General features: G+C 43.7%; 1 protein-coding gene across 1 annotated transcript; it reads right to left on the bottom strand.

The window, feature by feature from the left end:
• On the bottom strand, positions 1-23,892 carry cep290 (centrosomal protein 290). The gene is made up of 52 exons (XM_067234374.1): positions 23,796-23,892; positions 23,572-23,649; positions 23,301-23,370; positions 23,086-23,132; positions 22,597-22,740; positions 22,420-22,473; positions 21,776-21,922; positions 21,248-21,430; positions 20,309-20,398; positions 19,975-20,097; positions 19,460-19,583; positions 17,140-17,312; positions 16,772-16,934; positions 16,537-16,637; positions 16,387-16,453; positions 15,813-15,922; positions 15,504-15,588; positions 15,086-15,219; positions 14,362-14,532; positions 13,717-13,866; positions 13,443-13,558; positions 13,192-13,294; positions 12,797-13,027; positions 12,408-12,581; positions 12,169-12,280; positions 11,824-12,029; positions 11,491-11,642; positions 11,296-11,407; positions 10,726-11,181; positions 10,411-10,575; positions 10,138-10,245; positions 9,804-9,938; positions 8,687-8,956; positions 8,500-8,607; positions 8,198-8,397; positions 7,738-7,951; positions 7,456-7,593; positions 7,083-7,304; positions 6,673-6,804; positions 6,413-6,558; positions 6,143-6,301; positions 5,693-5,816; positions 4,099-4,233; positions 3,790-3,876; positions 3,521-3,685; positions 3,165-3,287; positions 2,700-2,869; positions 2,415-2,556; positions 2,149-2,216; positions 1,949-2,052; positions 1,525-1,583; positions 1-1,076 (listed from the first exon to the last, which is right to left on the bottom strand). The coding sequence occupies exons 1-52, from the start codon at positions 23,889-23,891 to the stop codon at positions 888-890; spliced, it is 7,335 nt and encodes a 2,444-aa protein (XP_067090475.1). The 5' UTR covers position 23,892; the 3' UTR covers positions 1-887.
• Between the last annotated feature and the right edge of the window lie 1,246 nt (positions 23,893-25,138).

The following is a 25,138-nucleotide window of genomic DNA, read 5'->3' as shown; positions in this document are numbered from 1 at the left end:
TTATAGACATTTTATTTTAAGCTTCCAGGTCACACACAATTATGGAAAAAACTATCAAATGAAAGAATGTAAACCATCTCCGGAACCAACTGGCAGCAACTTACAATACTGCTGTCATCATCAGCAGTCAACATAAGCACACAATTAGAGGGGATAACATACTTCACAAGTCTACCAGTTGTCTTACATGGCTGTTGTACATTCACTGATGTCTTCACTGGCAACAGTGGCCATACCAGATTGATTTAGATTACAGCGCCATCTAGAGGACCAGTATTGAGCTTTCCAGCCCAGATAAGCGCATTGTGTATCTCTGATGGAGAAGAAAGCTGCAATTATTTCTAATTAGAACATTTAAAGGGGTTTGGATATGGTATATACAATGAGTAGATGTGACTGTAACAGTCCTCCTCAAACAAAATGTATAAATACAAATGTTTTGAATGCTGAGCAAAAGGAATATAACTATGAAGATTCTTCATCGCTATTTATTAGCCATGTTGTGACCTGCAAATAATAATAGGCCTTCCTCTCACAAATAGGCATTTGAATGGGTGGGCTTCCCCAGGGAGAGATGTTGAATAACTTTCTACTGGAACTTTTCTACTACAAAAATGCAAAGATTGTTTACATTTGTTTGAATTAAAGCAGAGCTAGATAACTTTAATGTTGATTGTGTCAAGAATGTGATTGGCACAAGTACACTATTTTACACAGCTCTTTCATACAGCTCCATTATTATCAGAAAAAACATTTATAAATAAAAAGTCCTACAGAAAACACAATTACATTCAAGATCTAAATGTCACCTACTGTAGGGGTCTTCTGATATAGTGCAAAACCATAGACATATAAAAGTCTGCTTTAAAAGGCACATTCATCCTGGGTTAGCTGATGGACACATTAGCAGGGATATCCGCCACCACACCAAACTGCTCACAAACCTTCTTTAGCTGTTCTTCCAAAACAATATTTTTCTTCACCTCTAAATTGTAGTTAAACTTCAGGTCTTCAATTTCCTCGAAAAATGTTGGATCAAAGTTTTCCAGTTCTGTCTTCAGTTTTTTTACTTGAGCCTGGAAACATAAAGGCACACCAATGAAGTTCTTATCATACAAAATAAACACTAAATGTGTTTATTGAAGTAGGAATGCACCTACATTTCGGCCCCCGAAGATTTTCAGCCAAAAATGGCAAGAGAAAAAAGGCCAGAAATAAGTGTCAAAAGCACTCAGATTTCAAGCGCTTGTTCGATTTAGCCATTATTACAGTGCTACCCAGCAAAGGGTGATCATGTCAGCGGTGTGGAAATACTTCACCGTTTCTGATAAGGACATCAAATTTGCAATATGCAGTGTTTGTTCAACAGAAATTTCAAGAGGGGGTAGGGTGCCTACATTTAAATACATGTTAAAGTATATTATTAATACAAAAAAATCAAATAATAATTTTGGAATTCTGCCCAGAATGTTAATTTCGGTGCATCACTAATTGAAAGGCTTTGTATAGTTGTAGAATCAATACCTTTAACTGTCTTTTCTCTAGGTCAGTTGCCTTGAGTAGATTTTGCAGCTCTTCGTAACCTGACAACAAAAATGATTGATCTTAATTATACATTTCAACAAAATATCCAAGGCACTGGGCATTTTCAATTGTTCATGTTACCTCAGGCATGTTTGTTTAGTCTGTACATGTAGCCAGTGAAGAGGAGCAAGTTAAGGGAGTTTTGAGATTAGGGGTAAGGAGGAGTTTCGCAATAGCATATGGAATGTTTCATATGGAATTTGTCACATTGACAATTCTCAATATAGTTGGTTTTAATGTGTACATTTGCAGACAACTTCAAGTCACCATAAGGCTACAGAGTGGCTGGTTGAACTATTTCAACAACAGTATTGGTCAAGTACACAGATGCTGATCATGTGTATAAAAGGTCAGCGTGTCTCACCTGGTGTAGCAGAGTCACCAGAAGTGGTCCCATGCCGCTCACTTAACTCATGGAGCCTCTTAACCAAATCTGCCTTTTCCCTTTCCAGCTTTCTATTGGTCAATCTAGGACACAGCAAGTACATATTTAGAAGTGCTATGAGCAATTTGTTTTAGTATGTTACATTATTTGCTATATATTGCAATATATTATTTTTTCACCTAGCTGACTGAAGGTCCTTCGAGAGATCCGTCTGCTCTCCAGTGGGAAAGTTCTTCAACACCTCCACCTGGAGAACGAACACCCACAATGCTTCATGCCATCACAAAGATCACACGATACACGTAGGTCACACCATCGCAAAATGGACGCGTAGTTTATCCCTGTCACAGAGATCACCAAAGACCTCTCGACACAGGAAGACCCAGGATGAACAGTCGTCAGGGAGACAGCAGAGTGGAGCTCCGCACGGTTCGTGAGGTCGTACCTGGTCTTCCAGCTGTCTGAGCGCATGCTGCGCTCGCTCCTCCGTGGCGCTGGCCTGACGCAGCTGCTGCCTGAGCTCTGACAGACTGGACGTCTTCTGAGCGTTGTCCTTCTCCAACTCCTTCATCTTATTCTCAAACAGTCTGAGGAAGGGGAACCAGTATTCAAATGACTACACTACTCAAATCCTCCCTGAAATGTGAGGATGGAAATGGTACACAAGAAGGCTACAAGGTTACATTGAATAGAAAAGGGCTTGGTGCATGACAACGAACTGGCACTTTACCTAGATATCACAGTTGCCTTCCAGGTCTTACTGTCGGCTCCCTCGGGGATGGTTCTGGACTGTGCTGCCAGTAGTCTTTGCTTCATTTCATCAAGCTCAGTCTCCAGCTTGTCATTAGTTACCTCCAAGCTAGTCTTGGCCACTCTAAGCTTCTCCACAGCCTCTGTCTCCTGCATGGAAAAAAGGCTTAGATATGGTTGGTATTGCAAGTCTGAATTAGCTTTGAAGTACGCTGGTATTATACAAATGTAATTCACTGTCACGTGATCTTTTTGAGACAAATCAAGCAAACCTTTTATTATTTTTTGAACCATATTTGAAACACCCGGCTGTCTAAATTCCCTTTCTTCAGTGTTGATTTGAAATAAAATTCAGTAATTGGCATTTTCAGTAATAGGATTAGCTTTTGCCAAACTGGATGTTTTTATCCAGTCCAGTTGTTCTATATATACACAAGACCTTTACCCTTTTAATCTCCTTTCGTAAACGTTCATTTTCCATCACAATTTTCTCAATTTCTTTGGTTTTGGACTCTTGTCTGGAGCTTAGTTGTGCTGCGGTTTGTTCCTTGAGATGCCCATAATCAATCTAGGAATAAAGTTGAGTAAGGAGGTGTATTAGAAACTGTGTAACGTCACCTTAAAAAATGTACATATACAGAATACTGTTTCATAGGACACATGCTTATAACATCTTTGTAACTTACCAAAATGTTATGAACATCTATGAAGTATTTAAAATAAACTTTCAGATATGCACCATCATGTACATAAATACAAATTAAACCTGGCCATTTGTACACAGTTTAATGTATTGTTCACCTTGAGTTTATCATGTGCTTGCTTCAGAGTGGTGAACTGCTCCTGTGTCGGAGTTGCAGGACTTTTCTTGAGAGCCTCATTTTCCCTCTGCACCCTTTCCACCACCCTCTTCATCAGTCCAATGGTTTTCTCCAGTTCTGGCACAGTCTTACCGCTGCGACCCGCCTGGACAAAACATGAAAAACAGTGCAACTTAGAGTCTTAATGGACCATTTGATTTGGAAATCCTCTATAGCTTTCGTGCTTGTAAAAGGAATAGGTGGCCCTACTCCACGAATGTGGCTTAGCTTTCTATCCACTTCAGCCTTGTCGTTCTTCAGGGCATTACACAGCTCTTTAAGGTCTGCAACCTGGTCCTGGAGGTACGTAAGCAAGTCGAGAAGAGAGAATACAAGCATCTAAGCAAACATTTGCAAGAAAACAGGATTCTCTTTTGTTCATAAGACAGGAGTCTGGTTTGGCCTGTGAAAAGATATATGGACCAGGGTGGATCATATCGCCCTCTGTGACATGCTTGCGTGTAAAAAGGGCTATACAAATAAATTTGATTTGATTTGATATCGGATCCCTGGTTGTACCTTTAGCCTGGGCAGATCCTTGTTGGCCTGTTCCAGCTGAAAGCGGAGTTCCAGGTTTTCTGAGGAGAGCTTCAGGTTCTCCCTCTGCAGCTCGTGTTCCTTCTGAGCAGGGGTGCTGGTGCCTCGTCCAGACGTCTACAAGGAAAGTTCTGCAGATCTTATACCAGGAGATAACAAACTCACCAGGACATAAGAGACAAACAACTTGGATATTGAGAGAAGGAAGACAAGACAGGGAGAGTTGAGACTATCAAACAAATCACAGATGCTACACTATTAAGTGCAATCACTGCTAATGCCACTCCTGCGCGACTATCCCCCTAACATTTGGCTGAGGGAGTGGGATGTCCATCAATACCTTGGCGGATTTAAGTTTACATTTGGATGTGCCCTTTCGCTCTCTTTTGGCGACAACAGATTCCAAGCCCGGGTGACTGCAGATACTTTCTAGCTCGGACTCTAAAATGTCGAGATCTTCACTAAGGACGACGCTGGGGTCTGTGTCTGCGTCGGTTACAGAGGACTCCTCGGGTTTCCCAGTTGCCCCCTTTGGTCCTGTGGATGTGCTGTCCTCGACTTCGCCTTCCACCATGGAGGTGTCCTCAGCAGTTTCACCAACTTCCTCTTCATCACCGCCCTCTTCCTCTCTGTCCGTTCTGTCCTCTGTCCTGGTTTCACTGCCTGCTCCAGGAAAGGATTTGGATGATTCGGATCTTTCTGATAGCCCAGCTGTGTCTGGCTCCCCTTTGTTCGGGCTCTGGGACATGTGGGGTTCAGCGTCGCCCTTCTGGGATTCACTCCTGCTTCGCTCTGAGCCTCCTAGGAGGTCTGTCGCAGGATTGAAACCCTCTCCTGCGGTCGTATCCGCTTTGTCGGCAGCAACGCCGGCTTTGGTGTCCTGGGACTCTTCGCCACTTGTGTCGTCCACCTGCCGTGCGTCGTCCCCCTGCCTTGCGTCGTCCACCTGCCTTGCGTCGTCCCCCTGCCGTGCGTCGTCCACCTGCCGTGCGTCCTCCCCGATACTGTACGTTCTTGTGTCTTCATCTTTCTCGCCGCTTGTTGGAGCCGTTCCGTCACGCTTTCTGTGTTCTGCTCCATTTGGTTTCTGAGGCTCAGCCTCGCTCACATCCCACATGCCTGCAAGGTCGGTCCGCCTTTCTGTCTGGTTTGGGCTGGTTGTTGGCTTGTCAGACGGACCGTCAGCCACCTCAGTCTGAGCCGAAGTGAGACGGACAACCTCCATGGTTTCGTCCTCTACCCCAGGCCCAACCCTGGCATCGAATGTAAGACAACGCAACTCTCTCAGAGACAGGGACGCCAAACCCTTTGTCTTCATTACGTGCGTTGTGGTATTACGACAAGGAAGGAAGGAAGAGGATAGAAAAACAGGAATGGAAAGTGAAGTAAAGGAGAACACAGAGAAGAGTTTTAGACTTATAAAAAGACAAAAAAAAAATAATTCAAATGCAAACACCCTGGGGATGAAATGTAGTGAAAGAGGAAAAAAATAAAAAAGGAGAAAGAAATGACATCCATTGGTGATGACAGTACTTGTGACCTAACAGGACTAGAGTGTGTTTGTTGGTATAATTACCGAGGGTCTCGAGGGGGGCTCCACGGACATCTTGCCCTCCAGTGAGTGAAGCCTCTCCTCCAGCTGGCGGTTCCTCCGGTTCATTTCCTCCATGGCAGTGTCTCGAGGTAAGGCCTGCTTCTGTCTGTTAGGGAGAAATACGCATCGACTGATTACAGTGCAAACACTTGCGTTCAACTCCTTCGATACGAGCGGCATTTTAAGTGGCGTGGCGGTGTTTGGATCAGTAAGTGTTGAAATGATCCATAGTCACATTACATCTACACCCTATCCAGTAGACCAGTTATATAGCCAGTTAAGAAGTTCTGGCACCTGCTACTACAATTCCTTGTTTTAGCCCCTCAGTTGAATTGACTAGGGTGCATATGATATCCCTTCATGCCCTGCTTCGATGAAATATCGATCCCGCAGAATGAGCACCTATGTGGCATATATAAACGTGTCATGTACCTCACGCTGAGGAGATCTTGCTCCAGCTCTGCGTTCCTCCTCCTCAGCTCCTCCACCTCGTTCTCAGTCTCCAGGTGGCGTGCGCCGACCACCTGATCGGCTGTCACGGCAACGCGCCCTTTTAGCTTCCTCAGCAGGGAAGCCTTCTCCTGGTCCAGTCTGAACACGCAGCCAAGTGCACGACCAAAGTTGGCATTTAGTCCACCTATTTCTATTTGATGTGATCATCGGTACAACCGATATAAGTGGGGTTGTATGTGTGTTACAGACCTGCCATAAAGCTCTTTGAGGGTGCCGAGTTGTTTAGCGAGAGTCTCTGTTTCTCTTTCCTTCTCCTTCAGCATGCCCTTCATTTTCTCCATCTTAGCTTGCCACTTCTTGCCCTCCTCCCAGCGCGCTATTTCTTCTTTCGATGACTGACGGACGCAACAGTGAGACGTTATCTTACCTTCGACCTTGTAGTAACCCAGGACGTTCATACGTCCATTCCACTAGGTTTAAGTGATATACGGTCAACATGTGACATTTACCTTGTCATCGTTTAAGTTCTTCCTCTTTGTAGGGTCTGGAACACCTCTCTTCTCCAGCTCTGCCTCCAATTTTCGAATTTTCTTCTGCAGTGCCTCCACTGTGGGCCCCTTCAAATCAGCCTCTGACTGATTCTGTCCCGTCACACACACACATACAGGTATTCATTAACACAGATCAACTAACACGTTAGAAAATCCAAACGTTTTTTTCCCCCCCAATTGACTTTTACTCTTCATTTTCATTTCATTAAGATCCCCCAATGTTACTGTTTTAACTGTACTTTCAAATCCAGCACAGCCTAACCTATAATCAACCGAGATGCAGTTAAAGTAAATGCGACGCCCTGGCCTGTCACAGTCAGGGAGGTTGGTAGGCATCGCGATGGACAAGTGCCTTGTGTGCAAATCACCTGCAGGCCGCTGTTGAGCCTCTTGACTCGCTGCCTCAGCACCTGGATCTCCTGGTCGCGCTCCTCCTTCTCTCCCTGCAGACAGCTCTCCGCTCGCTGGCTCTTCTGCAGGCCTCTCCTCAGACCCTCCAGCTTCTCACTGAGGGCGTTCTCTCGCCCCTTAGCCGCCTTCAGGGACTCTCTGGCTCCCTGGAGGTCCTCCTTCAGCTCCAGTACTACGGCCTGAAATGAAAGCCTGTCGTGTTACAGGTTTACGTGGAGCAACTACAGCACGTCAACAAAAACAATAAATACTCGGGCGGGGTTAGGTGGCTTGTTTGGTTCTCGTGTATGGAATGTTTTGATGGGACGCGGGGGTATGTTAAGGTCTTACCTTAAGGTCTTTTGTTTGTTTGTCCACCAGACTCTGGATGTTATGGCTCTCCTCCTTGTGGGCTGCATTAGATATAATCTGCTGTTCAGCGTGGGAGGTCATCTCTGCCCTCAGCTCCAACAATGCTCTGCTGAGAGCCTGACATGATAAGAGACAGAGAGAAAAAAGAAAGAAATGCATGAAGACACATAACTGACTCGTCACCTACGGCACTAAAATGGCCAGCACGTTTGCTGTCAGAGAGACGTCGTTCGAAGAAGTCAGGCAGTGGCTCAACCGCACCTTCAGCTGTTTCTCTTTCTGGTGGAGCTGGGCCTTCAGCCGCTCCACCAGGCTCTTCATGGTGTTGCTGGGCGAGCGGATGTTAGCCTCCTTCTGGGCCTCCAGCTCGGCGCGGAGGTAGTGCAGCTCCTTCTCCATCTGCGCCATGTGGGCGTGCTGCTCCTCCACCTCCCCAGACAGAGCCTTCACCTGGGACGCATGGTGCTCCTCCAACCTGGAGCAGTTCGGCTCATTTAGACTGGAATCAACCCGCTTCATCTCAAAGACACAACTTGATGCGTGATACGGAAATTTCGAAATGGCCGATAGGCTACGTACAGTACATGTACACCACCTTGAAACAGGAGTGGAAATAAAAGACAACAGGCCTTGTCTGCCTCTTACTCGTCATGCCGGCCACTGCAAATTAAGTCGTGACTGAAAATATCCCTTAGGATGGAGTATATTGGCGGATACTAACTTTGACCTCTCGATAGCGTGCTCCTTGGCCTGCATGATGGCGGCAGCCCTTTGGCGCTCCAGTTCGCTGCTGACGGCCTTGAGCCGGTTGTCGAGGGTGGAGAGAGAGCTGTCCTGCTCCACCACGGTCTGCTCCATCTCAGCCAGCCGCACCAGGTGCTTGGTGGTCGGCACGGCGATGCTGGGCTTCTTCATCAGTTCCTGGAGACGCCATAGAGAGACCGGTCAGGATCTGCTGTTGGTTGGAAGACAGTCTTGAATGGGGCACTTGGAACCTCGATTCCCAGTGGGAGCGACGCTTACCAACGCAGTCTGTTTGAAGCGGTCCAGGGAAGTGTCTGTGTGTAAGTCCAGCTTCTGATTCAGAATCCTCACCTCCTCCTTGTGTTTTTTGGTCATGTCCTCTTGTTCCTGGTGGTTAGAGAGAAAGAACTATTATAACTGTGCATGGACAGACACACAGACACACACTGTACACACAAGGACGTACCTGTCTAGCTCTTGCCAGCAAGTTCTGATACTTCTTGAGAACCTCCTCTTTCTGATCCAGACGACCCTGCAGATTGTTGATGGTCTGGTGGGCCACTTTAAGGGCAGGTTGGCTTTCTGACTGGTCCTCCTGGTGCTTAGAGAGGTCGGCCAGGAGCCTCTCTCGGTCCGCAGAGGCAGGGAGGCGGAGTCGCAGCTCGTTGATGACCTTGTCCCGAGACAGGACATTCTGCTCCGCCTTCCAAAGGGCTGCCTCTTTTTCTTTCAGCTTCTATATGAGGGAAAGAGATATTCTGATGTGTCTGTAAGTTACATCATTATATTTCAGCAACCCCTTCCGGACATTAGCCACGTATTGCAACATTCAAAGTCTACCAAGAGATTTTTTGTTTTATTAAAAAAAGAAATTGTGCAATAAGGGTCATATTAAAAGAAATTACGCAACTGGATGCAGATTCCAGGGAGTGTGCTCATATATATATATATATATATATATATATACATATATATGGATGGCTAAGAATGTATTACATTTTCAAGACCACTAGTCAAAAAACTTCTATTTCGGATTTGTTTTGAATGTTATACAAATGTTTTCATTATAAATGATAATACCAGCTTAAAAATTGTAGAGAAATTCGAGAATCTTTGGGGAAACTGCATGCCAGAATATCTTAGTATTTCGTATGTCCCACTTTTTTTTGCTGATAACAGCATGCACAGACTCCACAAGTTTGTTCTAAACTTGATGACCTATGACATCCCAGCATGATTTGACAATGCTCCAAAGAGCTTCTTGTGATATCACAGAATGCAGTCTTCAATTCCTGAACCCTACTGTGTCTTTCATATTATTATATTTTTCTTCCTCATTCCTGGTTGTTGTGATGAATTCCTGTGACTCATAATGAAATGGTGCCCTGGTGAACAGATTTGCCACCAGGGGGAGTGGTTAGCCGTATTTGATGCTTCTAGGTGGTAATGAATGCTGCTCGCAACATGATGTAATATAACACTAGGTAGATTTTTTTTATTCAACTGCCTTTTCAATGTCTGGGGTATGGAAATGTAATAACATTAATTGCAGAGTGTTAAATGAAAAATGCAAAGAGCGGTACCTCGTCCAGAGTTTTGCAGGTGGCTTGTGTCTCCAGGATGGTGCGGACTTGCTCTTTGATTTTACCCAGCGCAAAATCTAACTGGTGGGCCAGTGGAAGACTTGGGTCTAGCAGGGCACCTGTGGTCTCCTCAAGCTACAACAAGTGGAGACAGTGGGCTTATCATCATGGAGCATGCATGGTGGCCACAGTATAGTGACTGTGGCCGTCACTATAACAGCATCAGGATAACCTTGATTAAACAAAAAGCAGTAAACCACTGCCAACCAACCCCAAAATAATCATTTCGTCATGAACGACAGTTTTGGACAGTGCAGTGGAGTCATGTTCCTACCTTTCGGGCAGTGCCAAGGATTTCATTCTGCTGCTTCTCATAGAGGTCCAGCTGGCGCTCCAACTCCACCTCTCGCTGGTCCCAGGACAGCTGGCGCTCCTCCTGGATCTGAGGGGGCAAAGGAAGGAGGGACGGCTGTTTGTCTGAGGGAGGGAGTGTGTCAAAATGAACAGGTATGCTAAGAATTCGATTCCCAGCCCCTATAAACGTGGGTGCGTGGTGATTCTTAATGTCCCCTTTGTTTATGTGTGTGTGTCCGTTTGTCTCTCTCACAGTGTTTTGCTGGACTATGTCCTCCTCCAAGGTCTGGATAGTGCGCTCCTGCTCGGCCACCAGGTTCTTCAGGTGTCTGAGCTCCTCCTTCTGGACGCCCAGCTCCCTGCCCCGCCTCAACTCCTGCAGACGAACTTCCTCCATCTTCTTGTGCCACTCATTCACCTGTGAACATCCAAAATGAAGCCACTTCAAATTAAGGACCTTTGGCACCCCCCCAAGAAATTTAAGTCATCCTGAGCTGTAGTTTGTATTCATTAATGGTCAGTGACCTCGACGGTAGAAAGGAAAACTGAGGTTGAGAAACTCCCAAACCTTCTGAGCACCCTTCACGTCCTTCAGTGTAGATATAAGCTCCTCCAGTCCTCTCAGCTTGACCTCCAATTCCTGCACCTTTCCCTCAGCCTTTCTCCTCTCATCGACCGCCAACCTCTTCTCTTTCTGCACCTTCTCTTGATCGTCCTGAAGGTTCATCATGGTCTGAGAAAACTTCTCCTGGTGGGCTAAGGGCAGGGCTCCGGCAAACTGCCTGCGCAAAGACTGAATGATTTGGCGTAGATACCGGACACGATTTTGTCCTGCCTGGCGAGCGTGGTACAGGGATCTCTCGCCGGCATCCAGCTTCTGCTCCGCGCGGAGCTTGTAGGCCTCCAGTTGTTGGATGCGGGTGGTGGCGACCTCCAGTTTCCCCACGGCGGCTGACTCGCTGAGTTGCAACGCAACAATGTGTTGGTGTAGTTTGGCAATGAGGGCTCTCTCATCTGACTGGGACTGAGTAACAGGTAAAACCGTAAACAATAGTTGATTACAATAAGAATGACAGGGGGAACGTTTACCAATAGGTTCTTGTAATGAGTTATGTGTAAGACCATTGTGTTTTCTTGCCTGATAGTCTAGAACTTGTCTCCGTAGGGCTTCCACTTCCTTCTCTCTGGACTGCTGCCGTGCCTCGAAAGCCGCCACCTGCATTTTAGCCACGTCCGATACCTCCCGCAACCTGCGCAGGCACAAACCACCTCAGCATTTCCGTCTGGATCCTACAGGGCCCCATCCATCACCACATCGAAACACGGATCATACTTAGAGGCTTCGATCCGGAGCTGGGCCTCGCTTTCCTCCAGCTCGCTGATCCTGGCGCGGTCTGCATCGTTCGCTGCCTTGCTCACGCTGTTGGTCAGCTCGTCCCTCAGCTCCCACTCCACCTTCTGGGCCTCCAGGTTCTGCTTGGTCAGCTGAGGGACACACGACAGGTGTTCAATGAGTTCAATAGCATGTGCTTTCCTTCTGTCGTTTTTTAACATTTATTTTGATAAAAACGACTTGCGGATGATGTCTGTCTCAACCATTACGCTCCATCAAATGTGCTGTAATAATAAACGAAAACGAAACGGTTTAAGCTACGTCTCCCCCGACCTCTGCAAACTTGGTCTCCAGCTCCGCGTTGCGCTCCTCCACCTGCCTGAGGGACTTCCTCAGGTGCTCGTACATCTGGAGGGCGTGCTCGGCGCGCTGCCTCTCGTTCAGCTCCTTCATCTCCAGCGTGGTGATCCTTCTAGAGGCAGACACGATCTCACTGTTGGCCACCGCCTTGGCCGCTTTGTCCATGCCGCTGTCCCCACCTGTCCGTTAACGGCCAAAGACAACATAAGCGGTTCTGATGCAGATACCTGTCCACCATCCTGGGGAAACGGAACCAAGAACAACTATACATGTTCAAACTAATTATTATTTCTTGTGTTCAAAAAGGTGCCGACGGACCAACTGTGTTGATGTGCTCCCAAGCTTGCTCTAACGTATGCAGTTTCTCCTTGGTTATCGCCAGCTCCTTGTTGAGACCGGAGATTTGCTCGTGTAGACACTCGTTCTCGTTCTTAAAGGCGAAGGGGGGGGGGGGGGGGGGGGGGGGGACGTCAGCACTCGAAGATAAGCAGTACGCTACGACACCAATCAAGGATAACAGGAGGAGCAAAACAAAAGCGTGTCGCTGGTTTTCCTACGTTGAGATGTTCAAGGCTGGTGGTCCTCTGGACGAGGTGATTGTCCCTCTGAAGCATGTCCCTGTATTTCACCGTCAGCTCTGTGTACTGCCTGTTAGCCCTCTCTAGCTCTGAAGAAGGAACGCTTTCATCCAAGGCCCTCTGCAGCGCTGCCATCTTGTATGCAGCCATTTCCTACCCATCAGGACACGTGCGTGACATAATATAATATATACAGCCTCATAAAATACCATGTATGTATACACTCGTAAATCGTACAGTTACAAAACATATTGGGAAACCAAGGGACACACATTTAGCCTCCATCCTATATCTTAAAGAATATGTCACGTACGGCATCAAGTATCAAGTGTGTGCGGTTTAACACCATGGCATCCCTGTCGGACTACCTTGTATCTCTGCAAGTAGCCCATCTGCTGGGTGACCGCGGCCTGCATGGCGGTGAAGTCCTCCCTGAGTTTGGCGTTCTCCTTGCGGAGGTGGTGCTCCTGCTCCAGCAGGGTCGTGTAGCAGCGCGTCAGACACGTCTCGTTCACCCGCAGCACTGTCAGCTTCCGGGCTGCCTCGGCCGCATGCCTGCGGACCTCCTCCGGGTCCTTCTGTAGGGCGTCCAGCCAATGCTGGTAAACAGGAGAAGACACATTTAGTGAGGGTCTATGGAAAAAAAGGGAAGACTCATTTGATCAAATAAATACAAATGGGCTCTGCTTACGTCACTTAAGTTTATTGTTTTGGCCACCTGCTGATTTTAAACTGATTGTCCACCTATTAGAGGTGTACTCACATTGAACTCTTTGACTTTGATTGTGTCCACCTCCTTTTGTTCTTCCAGCTTGTTCTTTAGTTCTGTAAACACCTCCCTTTCCTTTTGCCAGCACTCTTTCTCACTAAACACAAAGGAGGTTGTTTGGGTTGAAAATCGTGTAGCATCGTTCGACAAATTATAGGCTGTGTAAAGGGATTCAACCACCCTTTTTGTTAGCAATAAGCTAATTAGTCATCTGAAAGACGGTCATACTTTAGGTAGGCCCCTACCTCTGGTGATCTTTGTAGAGGAGCCCCTGCTGGTGGCGTATTACAGAAAACTTCCTCTGGTACTCCTCCAAGGCCAACACAAGCTTCTTATTGGACTCCTCCTTGATTTTGATCTCCTAGAATGCATTTTTATAAAAAATTTAAGGATTCAATGAAACAAGTAAGTTAAATATGGGCTATATGGATGGGATAACCTTTATTAATAGTTTCACAGATTGTTTTTTTTTTTTACAATATTGACTGTTGTTCAGAGTGCACGACTTGTAAAACTGACCTGTAGCAGTCTGACAGCATACTCATTCAGGGAACTGATGGCCTCAGTGCTGGATGGAGCCATGTCCTCGGGGAGATTCAGGGTCCTAAAGATGGTCCCAGTGCCTCCAGACTTCCTCAGTGCCTCCACCTCGCACTGTAAATGGACAACCTGGTACAGAAGACATCTTAGTAAGATCTTTGAAAACTGAACCTGCCATTACGGTCTTTTCAACTGACATCTAATAAGTGATAGATTATCCCTATTCTCAAGTTCATCAAAACATTGTATAACATTTTATTTATAAGTTTGACTGATTACTGATTCATTTTAAGAAGTCAGACGGTACATAAATAATATACTGAAACATTCAGTAATGTTTACAATATTACAGTGACGAGGAACATCCTTTGGCAGTATACAAAAAGTTGAAATCATTTTTAATACAAAAACTACATTATGTTGTATTACTCCATATATTTATGGCTCTAGAAATTGGACTATAAAAACACTGCCTTTTTGTTTAGCCAATCATTTAAAATACAAAGTTGGCCAAAGATCAAATAAAATAATGAGGTCCTTGGGGACAGTGTTCAGTTCTCAACTCTCATCAATAACAAGCAAGTCCGCAGTTATATGTAAATACTGTAGACATGTATTACTGACATTTTCTCTTGCTCTGACAAGCTGACTCAAGGTGCTGGCGGCCTCGTCCCGGGCCAACCTCATTTCCTGTCTGAGCTCGTCATTTCTGCCAATCAGCTGGTTTACTTGGGCCTTTAGGTGCAGGTTGGCGTCAAACTTTCCCGCCAACGTGAAGTTCTTAATCTCTATTGCCTGAAACATTAATATAGGAGCAGTGTATGTATTGGCACATTATAATAACAGTAATCTACCACAAAGGCATTAAAAGTAGCAGCACAACCATGTGTAGTGCACTATATGTGCCAAAACATCAACCCACAAACCACAGGTATTCAGACCCCTTGGTAGTAATCAGTTAACAGTTAATCAGTTATGTGTCTTATCTGAGTTAAAGACACATAGAAGCTTCTTTTAGTTTACCAACAGGCTTCTGAAGGACTCATGAGAATTATAAGAATGTCTTTGAGTGCCTCAGCCATGGACCCTGTTTTTGATAAATGTCTAAATGTAAGGAACAATGTACGAATTGTAAAAAAAACAAAAAACTGTTTAATTGAGGGAACAAAAAAAACCCTGTGTATATTTATTTTTTGAATAAGGCTGTATTATGTAAACATCTGGAAAAGTGAATGGTTCTGAAAACATTATCAAAACAATGAAAATGAATTATATGCATGTTTTGATGAACAATGCCTACACCACACCGACTAACAGCTTTTACACAGGTTGAAGAGACAACACTTACATCGACCAGCCTCTCTAGACTGGGAATAGTAACGGTTGTTCCAGCGGGGGCACTCTGTTGAGCATCCTTTAGGGCTTGAAGGATCTCAGTCATTCCTTCTTCAAACTGCTTCTTGTCCTTTGATAAGTCTTCCACTATGATAACATATGTTTTCATATGGGTGGAACATTTGAACAATGTGAAGAATTTATTCATTTGTGGATTCACACTGGCATAAAATAACAATGGAATAATTACCTAATGCTTTTAGAATGATTGTTGATATGTCACAACTATATAACTCAATCATTTGAACCACTTATGTGAGCATAAAAAAATTACTCAAAGAAAAGTATTGGAAAGAAAGCATGTGTCAAATATTACAATGACTATATCCACTATCATTGAGATAAGGAGATAGGCCCAGTCTACTACTTACATTTGGCTTTTAACTCAGATGACTGAGTTTTCTGGAGCTCTAGTTCTCTCTCCTTGGTGTTGAGGTCCTTCAGCAGATGATCATACTGCCCAAAACAAGAGAAGGTAAAAATAATTATAAATATACCTTATGTAGGCCTATTGGTTCATATTCAAACCTGAATCATTCCAAGGTTGTTTTTTACTCAAGTTGAATATATTTTAAGTATAAATACAGAAACACATACATACATGAATAATCAAGTTATTGATTCTTTAACTAGCTCATAGATATGCTGATCTAGGTCTGGAATTTGAGAAAAGAACATACCTTGCGTTTTATCTCCTCATCTGCAAAAGTGGAGGTCTGCTTGGTTGTCATCTGGATGTGTTTGCTGGTAATGATATCATCTTCTAGCACTGAACTGGTCAGTGTTATCCCTAAAAGTGTGTCAACAACAAATGATAATGGACTGAAAGTGGCATTACTCGTTTTAATTTGCGTGGGAGTCAGGTGGCTGAGCGGTGAGGGAATCGGGCTAGTAATCTGAAGGTTGCCAGTTCGATTCCCGGTCATGCCAATTGACGTTGTGTCCTTGGGCAAGGCACTTCACCCTACTTGCCTCGGGGGGGATGTCCCTGTACTTACTGTAAGTCGCTCTGGATAAGAGCGTCTGCTAAATGACTAAATGTAAATGTAAATTTGACAATCAATTGCATAATGGCTTAAAGAGAAAAACAAACAAAAAGATCCTTCTCGACCACACGTGTCACACAACACATCCCAGAAGTTGTAGGTGCTCCTAAGGGTCGTCAGAGGAGACGAGAGGCTCGCAGAGCGGACAATTAAAGGCACTTGAGAGGGAGAGAGAGGGAGAGAGAGAGAAAGACTAAACTGCAATTACCCCTGTCCTTCACCATGCGTCGAATTTGTATTTTCAATTCAAGTCTTTCCTCTTCCAGGCGTTCAATCTGTAAAGAAGGACAAATAAGGGGCACGCTGACTTCAAACCCAACCAAGATTACCTCATGTGTCCTCCCACCCAAATAATCACCTCTTTTGTGAGGACCAGATTTTCTGCTTTGTACTGCCGTTGTCTATGATCTTTGGTTCTTCGGAATTCTGACAAATCTATTTCCTCTTTCGGATCTAGACCTAAACAGGCATGGATGAAGGATGAATAAACAAGTAAATTCAAACCCCAGTTTTAACAACTAGGCAGTATCACTTATTCTTGAAACCTTTTCAAAACACAAAAGGTTTTCCTGAACAAATCTAGAATTACTGACCGAGTCTTTCCCTAAGATCCTCATTCTCATCCAGTAGGTTATTGATTCGCATCTCTAGCTGGTTGATCTCTTTGGTCATGGCTTCCGTCTCATGGTCTCGCAATCTTATCTGGTTTTTACACTCCTTGATCTCAGCAATTGCAGCCTCCAGGCCATCGGTTCCCTGAAATACAAAACAGAACCTCATCTTTATATTGACATTGACCAGAATACAAGGTCTGACAGCCAAGTTGGCCTTAAATGGCCACAGAGACCATTGTGGTTGAGGACATTGAATTAGTCTTGGCCCCAACTATCATAGATAAAAAGCCATTTTGTAAGTTTGTCCCCAGAGGCTATTCAGAATGTGTGCGCCTGGGCAGACTTACAGACTCGTATGTCCTCATGCGATTGAGTGTTTCACTGAGATCTTTGTCTTTGTCTCTTGCGTCAGCCTCAGCTAACTCTGCCACACGCTCTGAATCCCGGGCTCTTGTTTCTGCAGCCTGCAGCTTTGAGTTCAGCTCCTCAATCTTCCTCTGCTGGGGGGTCGAGGACAGGCCTAGGGGACATGGGCTTTATGTGTCAAGGTACAGTCACGAAAAATAAAACATAAATTATGTCTAACATGTCGATATGCTAACTGTTATATGCTGTATATGTACAGTTAGGTCCATAAATATTTGGACATTTTCGACAATTTTCATCATTTTGGCTCTGTATACCACCACAATGGATTTGAAATGAAACAATCAAGATGTGCTTTAAGTGCAGACTTTCAGCTTTAATTTCAGGGTATTTATATCCAAATCAGGTGAACGGTGTAGGAATTACAACACATTTGATATGTGGCCCCCCCCCTTTTTAAGGGACCAAAAGTAATTGGACAATTGGCTGCTCAGCTGTTCCATGGCCAGGTGTATGTTATTCCCTCATGGGAGTTCGTTATTTCATTGACAAGGAGCAGATAAAAGGTCTAGAGTTCATTTCAAGTATGATATTTGTGTTTGGAATCTGTTGCTGTCAACTCTCAATATGAAGTCCAAAGAGCTGTCACCATCAATGAAGCAAGCCATCGTTAGGCTGAAAAATCAAAACAAACCTATCAGAGAGATAGCAAAAACATTAGGTGTGGCCAAATCAACTGTTTGGTACATTCTTAAAAAGAAAGAACGCACTGGTGAGCTCAGCAACACCAAAAGACCCGGAAGACCACGGAAAACAACTGTGGTGGATGACAGAAGAATTCTTTCCCTGGTGAGGAAAAACCCCTTCACAACAGTTGGCCAGATCAAGAACACTCTCCAGGAGGTAGGCGTATCTGTGTCAAAGTCAACAATTAAGAGAAGACTTCACCAGAGTAAATACAGAGGGTTCACCACAAGATGTAAACCATTGGTGAGTCTCAAAAACAGGAAGACCAGATTAGAGTTTGCCAAAAAAACATCTAAAAGAGCCTGTACAGTTCTGGAACAACATCCTATGGACAGATGAGACCAAGATCAACTTGTACCAGAATGATGGGAAGAGAAGAGTATGGAGAAGAGAAGGAACTGCTCATGATCCAAAGCATACCACCTCATCAGTGAAGCATGGTGGAGGTAGTGTTATGGCGTGGGCATGTATGGCTGCCAATGGAACTGGTTCCCTTGTATTTATCGATGATGTGACTGCTGACAAAAGCAGTAGGATGAATTCTGAAGTGTTTCGGGCAAGTCAAGGCAGATCGGGGAGTCAGGTGGCTGAGCGGTTAGAGAATCGGGCTAGTAACCAGAAGGTCGCTGGTTCGATTCCCGGCCATGCCACATGACGTTGTGTCCTTGGGCAAGGCACTTCACCCTACTTGCCTTGGGGGAATGTCCCTGTACTTACTGTAAGTCGCTCTGGATAAGAGCGTCTGCTAAATGACTAAAATGTAAATGTAAAATGCAATATTATCTGCTCAGATTCAGCCAAATGCTTCAGAACTCATAGGACGGCGCTTCACAGTGCAGATGGACAATGACCCGAAGCATACTGCGAAAGCAACCAAAGAGTTTTTTAATGCAAGGAAGTGGAATGTTCTGCAATGGCCAAGTCAATCACCTGACCTAAATCCAATTGAGCATGCATTTCACTTGCTAAAGACAAAACTGAAGGGAAAATGCCCCAAGAACAAGCAGGAACTGAAGACAGTTGCAGTAGAGGCCTGGCAGAGCATCACCAGGGACGAAACCCAGCGTCTGGTGATGTCTATAGGTTCCAGACTTCAGGCTGTCATTGACAGCAAAGGATTTGCAACCAGGTATTAAAAGTGACAATTAGATTTATGATTATGTTAATTTGTCCAATTATTTTTGGTCCCTTTAAAAAGGGGGGGGTCACATATAAAATGTGTTGTAATTCATACACCGTTCACCTGATTTGGATGTAAATACCCTGAAATTAAAGCTGAAAGTCTGCACTTAAAGCACATCTTGAGTGTTTCATTTCAAATCCATTGTGGTGGTATACAGAGCCAAAATGATGAAAATTGTGTCAATGTCCAAATATTTATGGACCTAACTGTATATGCTGGTCCGCAACATCGTATCCAAAGTAAATATGTCGCAAACATGTTCAATTGTGTGACCATTTCTGCTGATTATCTGCCTTGAATCCTAAGCCTTACCATCTCTCTCACAAAATTCATTTTCTAGCACATCACAAGTTTGAAGAAGAGTGCTTCACCTCTGCCCTTTGCTGTGGGCTTTTTCAGTTCCTCTATGAGCAACGCATTCTTCTCCATCTCTCCCGTATACTGCTCCACTTGTTCCGTCAGCATCTTGATTTGATTATCCCTCTCTTGCACTGCCTTAAGTTCATAAACATTTCATAGGTTTGGATTGATGAGACGAAATGACCCTACTGAGCCAACTGCAGTGAATGTTGTTGTCAGTACAGAGAGGGCTATGATTAATAGACAAGCTAGAGAAAGAAAAGAAAGAAGATACATAAAATGATGATGATCATAAAACAAGTATGGAAAAAGGCTCAACTTACACTGCATAGCTCGTATATGACCTGGCCCAAGCCAGAGATGGAAGTGCAAAAGGACAGAATGATAAAACACAATAGTATAGTAGAGAAACAGAAGAAGCCATGGAAGTAACCAGAGAAGAAAAGAAAAACCTCAACCCTGTCAAGCTGCATTGATATGTTGTCACCTACGAGTCAATCGAAGAAGATCAACATTTGAAACACACCTGCTGCAGGGCAATGACATTGCTTTTGTCTGTGTCCATTTGGGCGCTCCGTAGCTTATCCCTCAGCTCGTGGATCATCTGCTGGTACTCCATGATCTCCTCATCCTTAGCTACCAGCACTCTCTGAAAGTTAGGGAAACGGAAACAGCACATCCAGAGCTCACTCACAGGAAACTAGATGTTTTCTAGTTTCCTGTGAGAAACTAGATGTCAGAGCAGTCTGGATGTTCAGTTTGCTGGGCCACATGCGTATGATATCCAAACAAGATGTGTGCTCCCAAAGGATCCTCTAAGGATCTTCAGGAGGATGAAAAGTGCAGCCCTAGAACCCTACCTTCCATTCTTCCACCTTTGCATTGACTGCTGCCATAACCGGGTCATCCTCCTCGGCCCGGCTCTGGATCTGCTCACTCAGCTCTCTGACCTTGAGGTGGAGCACACAAACTCATTCATTCAAAAAGGCTTTGCTTTACATGTACCATCTAGTGGATTTGATCCACTCAAAGTTTTCAGTTAGAGTTACAATTTGACACAATATGCTTTACAAATGTCAATGCGGAAAAAAGAAGCTAGATTTTTCGAATATGTCAAGTATATATATTAGTGCTGTCAAACGATTAAAATATTTCATTGCGATTAATCGCATTAATGTCATAGTTAACTAAATAGCAAATTTTTATCTATTCTAAATGTCCCTTGATTTCTTTTTATCCCATTATTTTTTTTCATTCTAATACTCTAATCAACATGGAAAAGTGGATCGGCTTGCTTAGTGCAAATGTTTTTTTTATTGAAAACAACATTGCAATCGCCTGGCTTTGACGAGGGCGCGGAGAATTCACATCAGCTGTGTGCTTGGCCATCAAGTGGTATTTCAGACTGGACGTGCTGCGATGATAGCTCAGTTCACAACGACAAAACACACACATCACTTTGGTCTTGGCAATGGAACCATTTGTTTTCTAGGCCAAAAAGAACGTTAATCTTGCGATCAAAAAAAATGTACGCCGTTAAAATGGGTTTGCGTTAACGCCGTTAATAGGTGTGTTCGACTTCACGCAGCGCAGGCGGCAAATCTGAGAATGCCATTGGCTGCTTCAAGTCAGCCGGGCCGCAGGCGGCTGCAGACAACACCGGCGCTGCATGAAGTCAAACGCACCTAATAACGCGTTAAACTGACAGCACTAATATCAAATATCTCAAGTGGGTTTGGTTACTCCACTGCCTAAATGGGTATACAAGAGGTAGTCTAAGCATGCAAGAGAAGATTTACCTGCAGCTTGGCACTATCCCTCTCTCTCCTGAGCTGGTCCATGATGGAGTCGGTTTGTTGCACTACAATCTTCATCTTGTTATACTCGTCTGTCATCTTTTCCATCTCCTTTACAGACTCCTCAAGACTCTTCTTCATCTGTTCATTCTGTGTTTTCAGGTGCACTATTTCGTCTTCTGCCCGCTACAGAAATAAATTGTTAGTCCTTGAATGAGGCCTGAATGCAAGTCAAATTCAATAACGTGACATGATATCTTAAATAATCAAGGTTATAGTTGTATATATTTTACAATACTTTGTCCCTCAAAATGTTAGTTTGTCAAAAGATTATTGTTAATGAATTCCCCCAAAATTATCACAGCGTTAATTAACGAAAGCAATCATTTGCTTGATATCTTTTCTATCTGAGAGTATCCAGTCATAGATTCACGGACCTTAATCTGATCGGTCAAGATTTCGTTTTTTTTAAACAAACGTTCAAGGCCGGTGGGTATCTGTGGAAGTGTTTTCAATTACAAATCCCAGTACCTGGATGTCCTCCATACACTGATAGAGCTGTCGATTGGCTGAGTTGAGCCTCCGCTGGGTCTCACTGCCTTCCTTTCTGGACTGGACTGGCTCCGTCTGGTCCAGCTCCCGGCGGTAGAAGTCTGCATCCTGCTGAAGTTGCTCGTTCTGACACACCAGACGAAACATGTACAGAAATGATTGATATTTCCAGATATTAGTATCGGAAGTTATAGGTATATGCACAGTAGTTACTAATACTTAAAGGAGTTGGTCCCACTATGAGTTAGCAAACAAAAAATACAACACCCACACAGACCGACAGGCTGTTATGTGATTTTCATCTACTAATAGTTTCTACAAGCCAATGGACTGTATATTATATAACCCAAAGTAGCCTGGTACTCCTACAACATGTATTTTTACCTTGCTTCCTCACTACACTCAACATCTTACCTTTTTCTTAAGCTGTTTTATCTATGTGAAAGAAAAAAAGATGGAAAAAACGAAAAACATGCAAGAACAAATGTAAGAGAGACAAAATGGCATGCAAGAAACCACTGAACAAAATAAAACATTGCTACTAAAGAGACGGGAGCAATGATGCAATTCTAAAAACAAAACTACAGAAAAGTACACCTGATAAGATGATGACAACCACTAACCTCTCGTTTCAGTTTCCTGCTCTCATCCTCGGCCTCCTCTGCCCGAAATATCAACTGTAGAGACACATGAGAACATGGACATTGAAAGGACAACATCCCCAAGGGCATCAAGCCACATGAGAGAATAGATCATATCAGACACATGTATGTATGGAATGACGCGCAGTGAGGTCATACTTCCTCGTTGTTTTTTTTCTCCTTGCTCATTTCCTTCTCCAACTGGCTGTATTCCTTCTCCCTTTGCTCCAACTGAGTCTCCAGTTGGCGAATCTCATCCCGTAAGAAGCGGGTGTCTCGTCCCACTGATGAGCGCTGGGCCATCTGGACAGGAAACGAACCAAACAAACACCCCCACAAGTAAACTGTCAGACTTAATCAGCCTCCATCTGTTTACACCATCCACTTGCACTGTACACACCAATTACAACGTTCTCAGACCAACAGAACTATTGTGAACAACATAGAGGAATTAGCTACCTCTCTAATCTTCTTACATGCTATCTTCTGTGGTCACATGATGTAATCTTCTTTGTAGCCTCTGACTATTGGCTACACATAGAAGTACTATTACCAGAATACAATCAGCAAAGATTCTAAATGATATAGTCTAGTCAATTAAAACCCCTTTCCAGAAGACTATACAGACATTTGTAATACTGAGTTTACCTCTAGCTCTTGTTCCAACTTGAATGCCCGGGCCCTTAATTCATTTTCTGTAAGACACAGAAAATGTGTAATTATTTGTGAGTCACTTCTAAAACTTCTATATCACTTTTGTAAAGCTTTCTCTTGGAAGTCGCTTTGGATTAAAAGAGTTTGCTAAATGAATACATGTAAATGTATAACAGTGCTCGATCAAAAGCATTTCATGTTGGACTTACCAACTATTGCTTGGTCTGAGCCAGCGTTATCAATGAGTTCATAGGCTACAGTAGCTTCCTGACCCTTCATCTGAAAAAGAAAAAAAGGTATTAATACATTAGTCTACATACAATGACTAATGGGTAACTTTGCAGAAGGCAAATGCAAAGGCAATAGCCTATGCACTGAAACATTTTTGTTATTTGTGAAATAAAAATGAATCTTTCACTTTGTGCTTGGAATGGGGTCTGTTAGAAAAATTTAATGTACGTAGGGGCTTTATTTGAGCACCTTCATTACAGTCTGTGACACTCGAAATAGCTGAACCATTTTGTCTGGGGTGCATCCTGTCAGCTCCCACTCTTTCACCTATGGAGGACAAAGTTATATTAAAACGTGCAGTTCATTGATTTCTGTTTCTTTGGTTCTGTTGTGTCTACTCGTTATTGTTGTGGGGGGCATGCGGACAAGACTTAAAAGGCAGACAGTCTATTCTTTTAACACATGGACAGTACCTCTGAGAGCATGTTGTAGAAAATCTCTACTTCTTTGTCTGGCAGTTTGTCTGGGTCGGCTCCCATCACTTCACCCCAATCAAGTTTTGGAGGCATCGTGACAACCGTGTGTTGATGGTTTGTCAGAGTGTGATCATATGAGTCTCTTCCAAAGAAAGCAACGTGAAACAGAACGAGCTCGACAGGATAGCTACAACATGGGATGGTTTACCGACGACATGCAGATTATCCATTTTGAAATCACTGAGTCTAATTACATTATTTAGCAAGAAAACCAGCAACGAGCAAGCTGAGCTAGCCAACAAAGTGGAAAAAACTCAGATTTACCGAGGCTTTGGCTTTCGGAGCTTGTTAGTAAGCTAGCAAACTAGCTTTAGCCACCAAAAAATCTTGTTTTCAAAACATTTAATTGTGTAATTGTTGCCTTGAATCTTTTACATCATGTGTAAAAGTAACTCTATGCTATCGTGCTAGCTAGTATGCCAGACATATCCTCAACCGATGCTCCCGTTGCCCGGTTACAGCTGACAACAATCGTAAAGCGATTACTAATTTTACGACAGAAGAGAGGTTGCACATCTACGCTATAATGACAGAAATGTCTGTGCGTCTGTGGACATTTTATAGTTGGATTTTTAGGGAAACGATTGTTTAAAGCTTATCTCAAGAACCTTGTATGTGCGAAGTTGTGATTTCTCAGGTGTTCATTTAAGAACACAAGGACGAGCGGTGCCTCGTTGGACTTTTTTGGGGGATAGCGCGTCGAGATACTAAATAATTCGCAGCCAGTTTCACAATTTATCCGTTTCCGCTATAGTTGAGGTGACACTATAGGCTACATAGTTGAGCTGCATTATGGGCTACATAGTATGGATGGTAAGATTCACAGACTTATATACAGTAGACACAGCGAGCCTGCTCTTTAAAGATGGCGTCCCCATTCATTTCTATGAAAATCTTTTTTTATTTTTTTTAATTATGTCTTCACAATACAAACAAAATCAAGGCTCTGAATATAACAACACTTCAGTCTACGGTTGAGCACATCCAATATCAAAAGAGAAAGATCACAGTAAACCAAACAAACAAACAGCAAAACAAATAAAAAAATATGATAAAATACCGTTTAAAAAAAATATATATTTTATATGTATCCAGAAGATAAATAAATTTGAGGTCTTTCTGGTTTTTAACTAATTTTATAGATTGGCACAATAATCTAAGCTCATCCACTAATTAAAATAAATAAATAACAAAATCCAACTCTGTTTTCCAGAGTTTGTTTTCCAGATAAATACCAAAACTAATTAGCTTTATAGTGAGGGGTGGGAGTTCAACCTCTC

This window comes from Osmerus mordax, chromosome 4, assembly GCF_038355195.1.
Source record: "Osmerus mordax isolate fOsmMor3 chromosome 4, fOsmMor3.pri, whole genome shotgun sequence".
Taxonomy (NCBI): domain Eukaryota; kingdom Metazoa; phylum Chordata; class Actinopteri; order Osmeriformes; family Osmeridae; genus Osmerus; species Osmerus mordax.
Note: the sequence above shows the minus strand (reverse complement) of the source record. Positions and strands in the feature narration are given on the sequence as shown.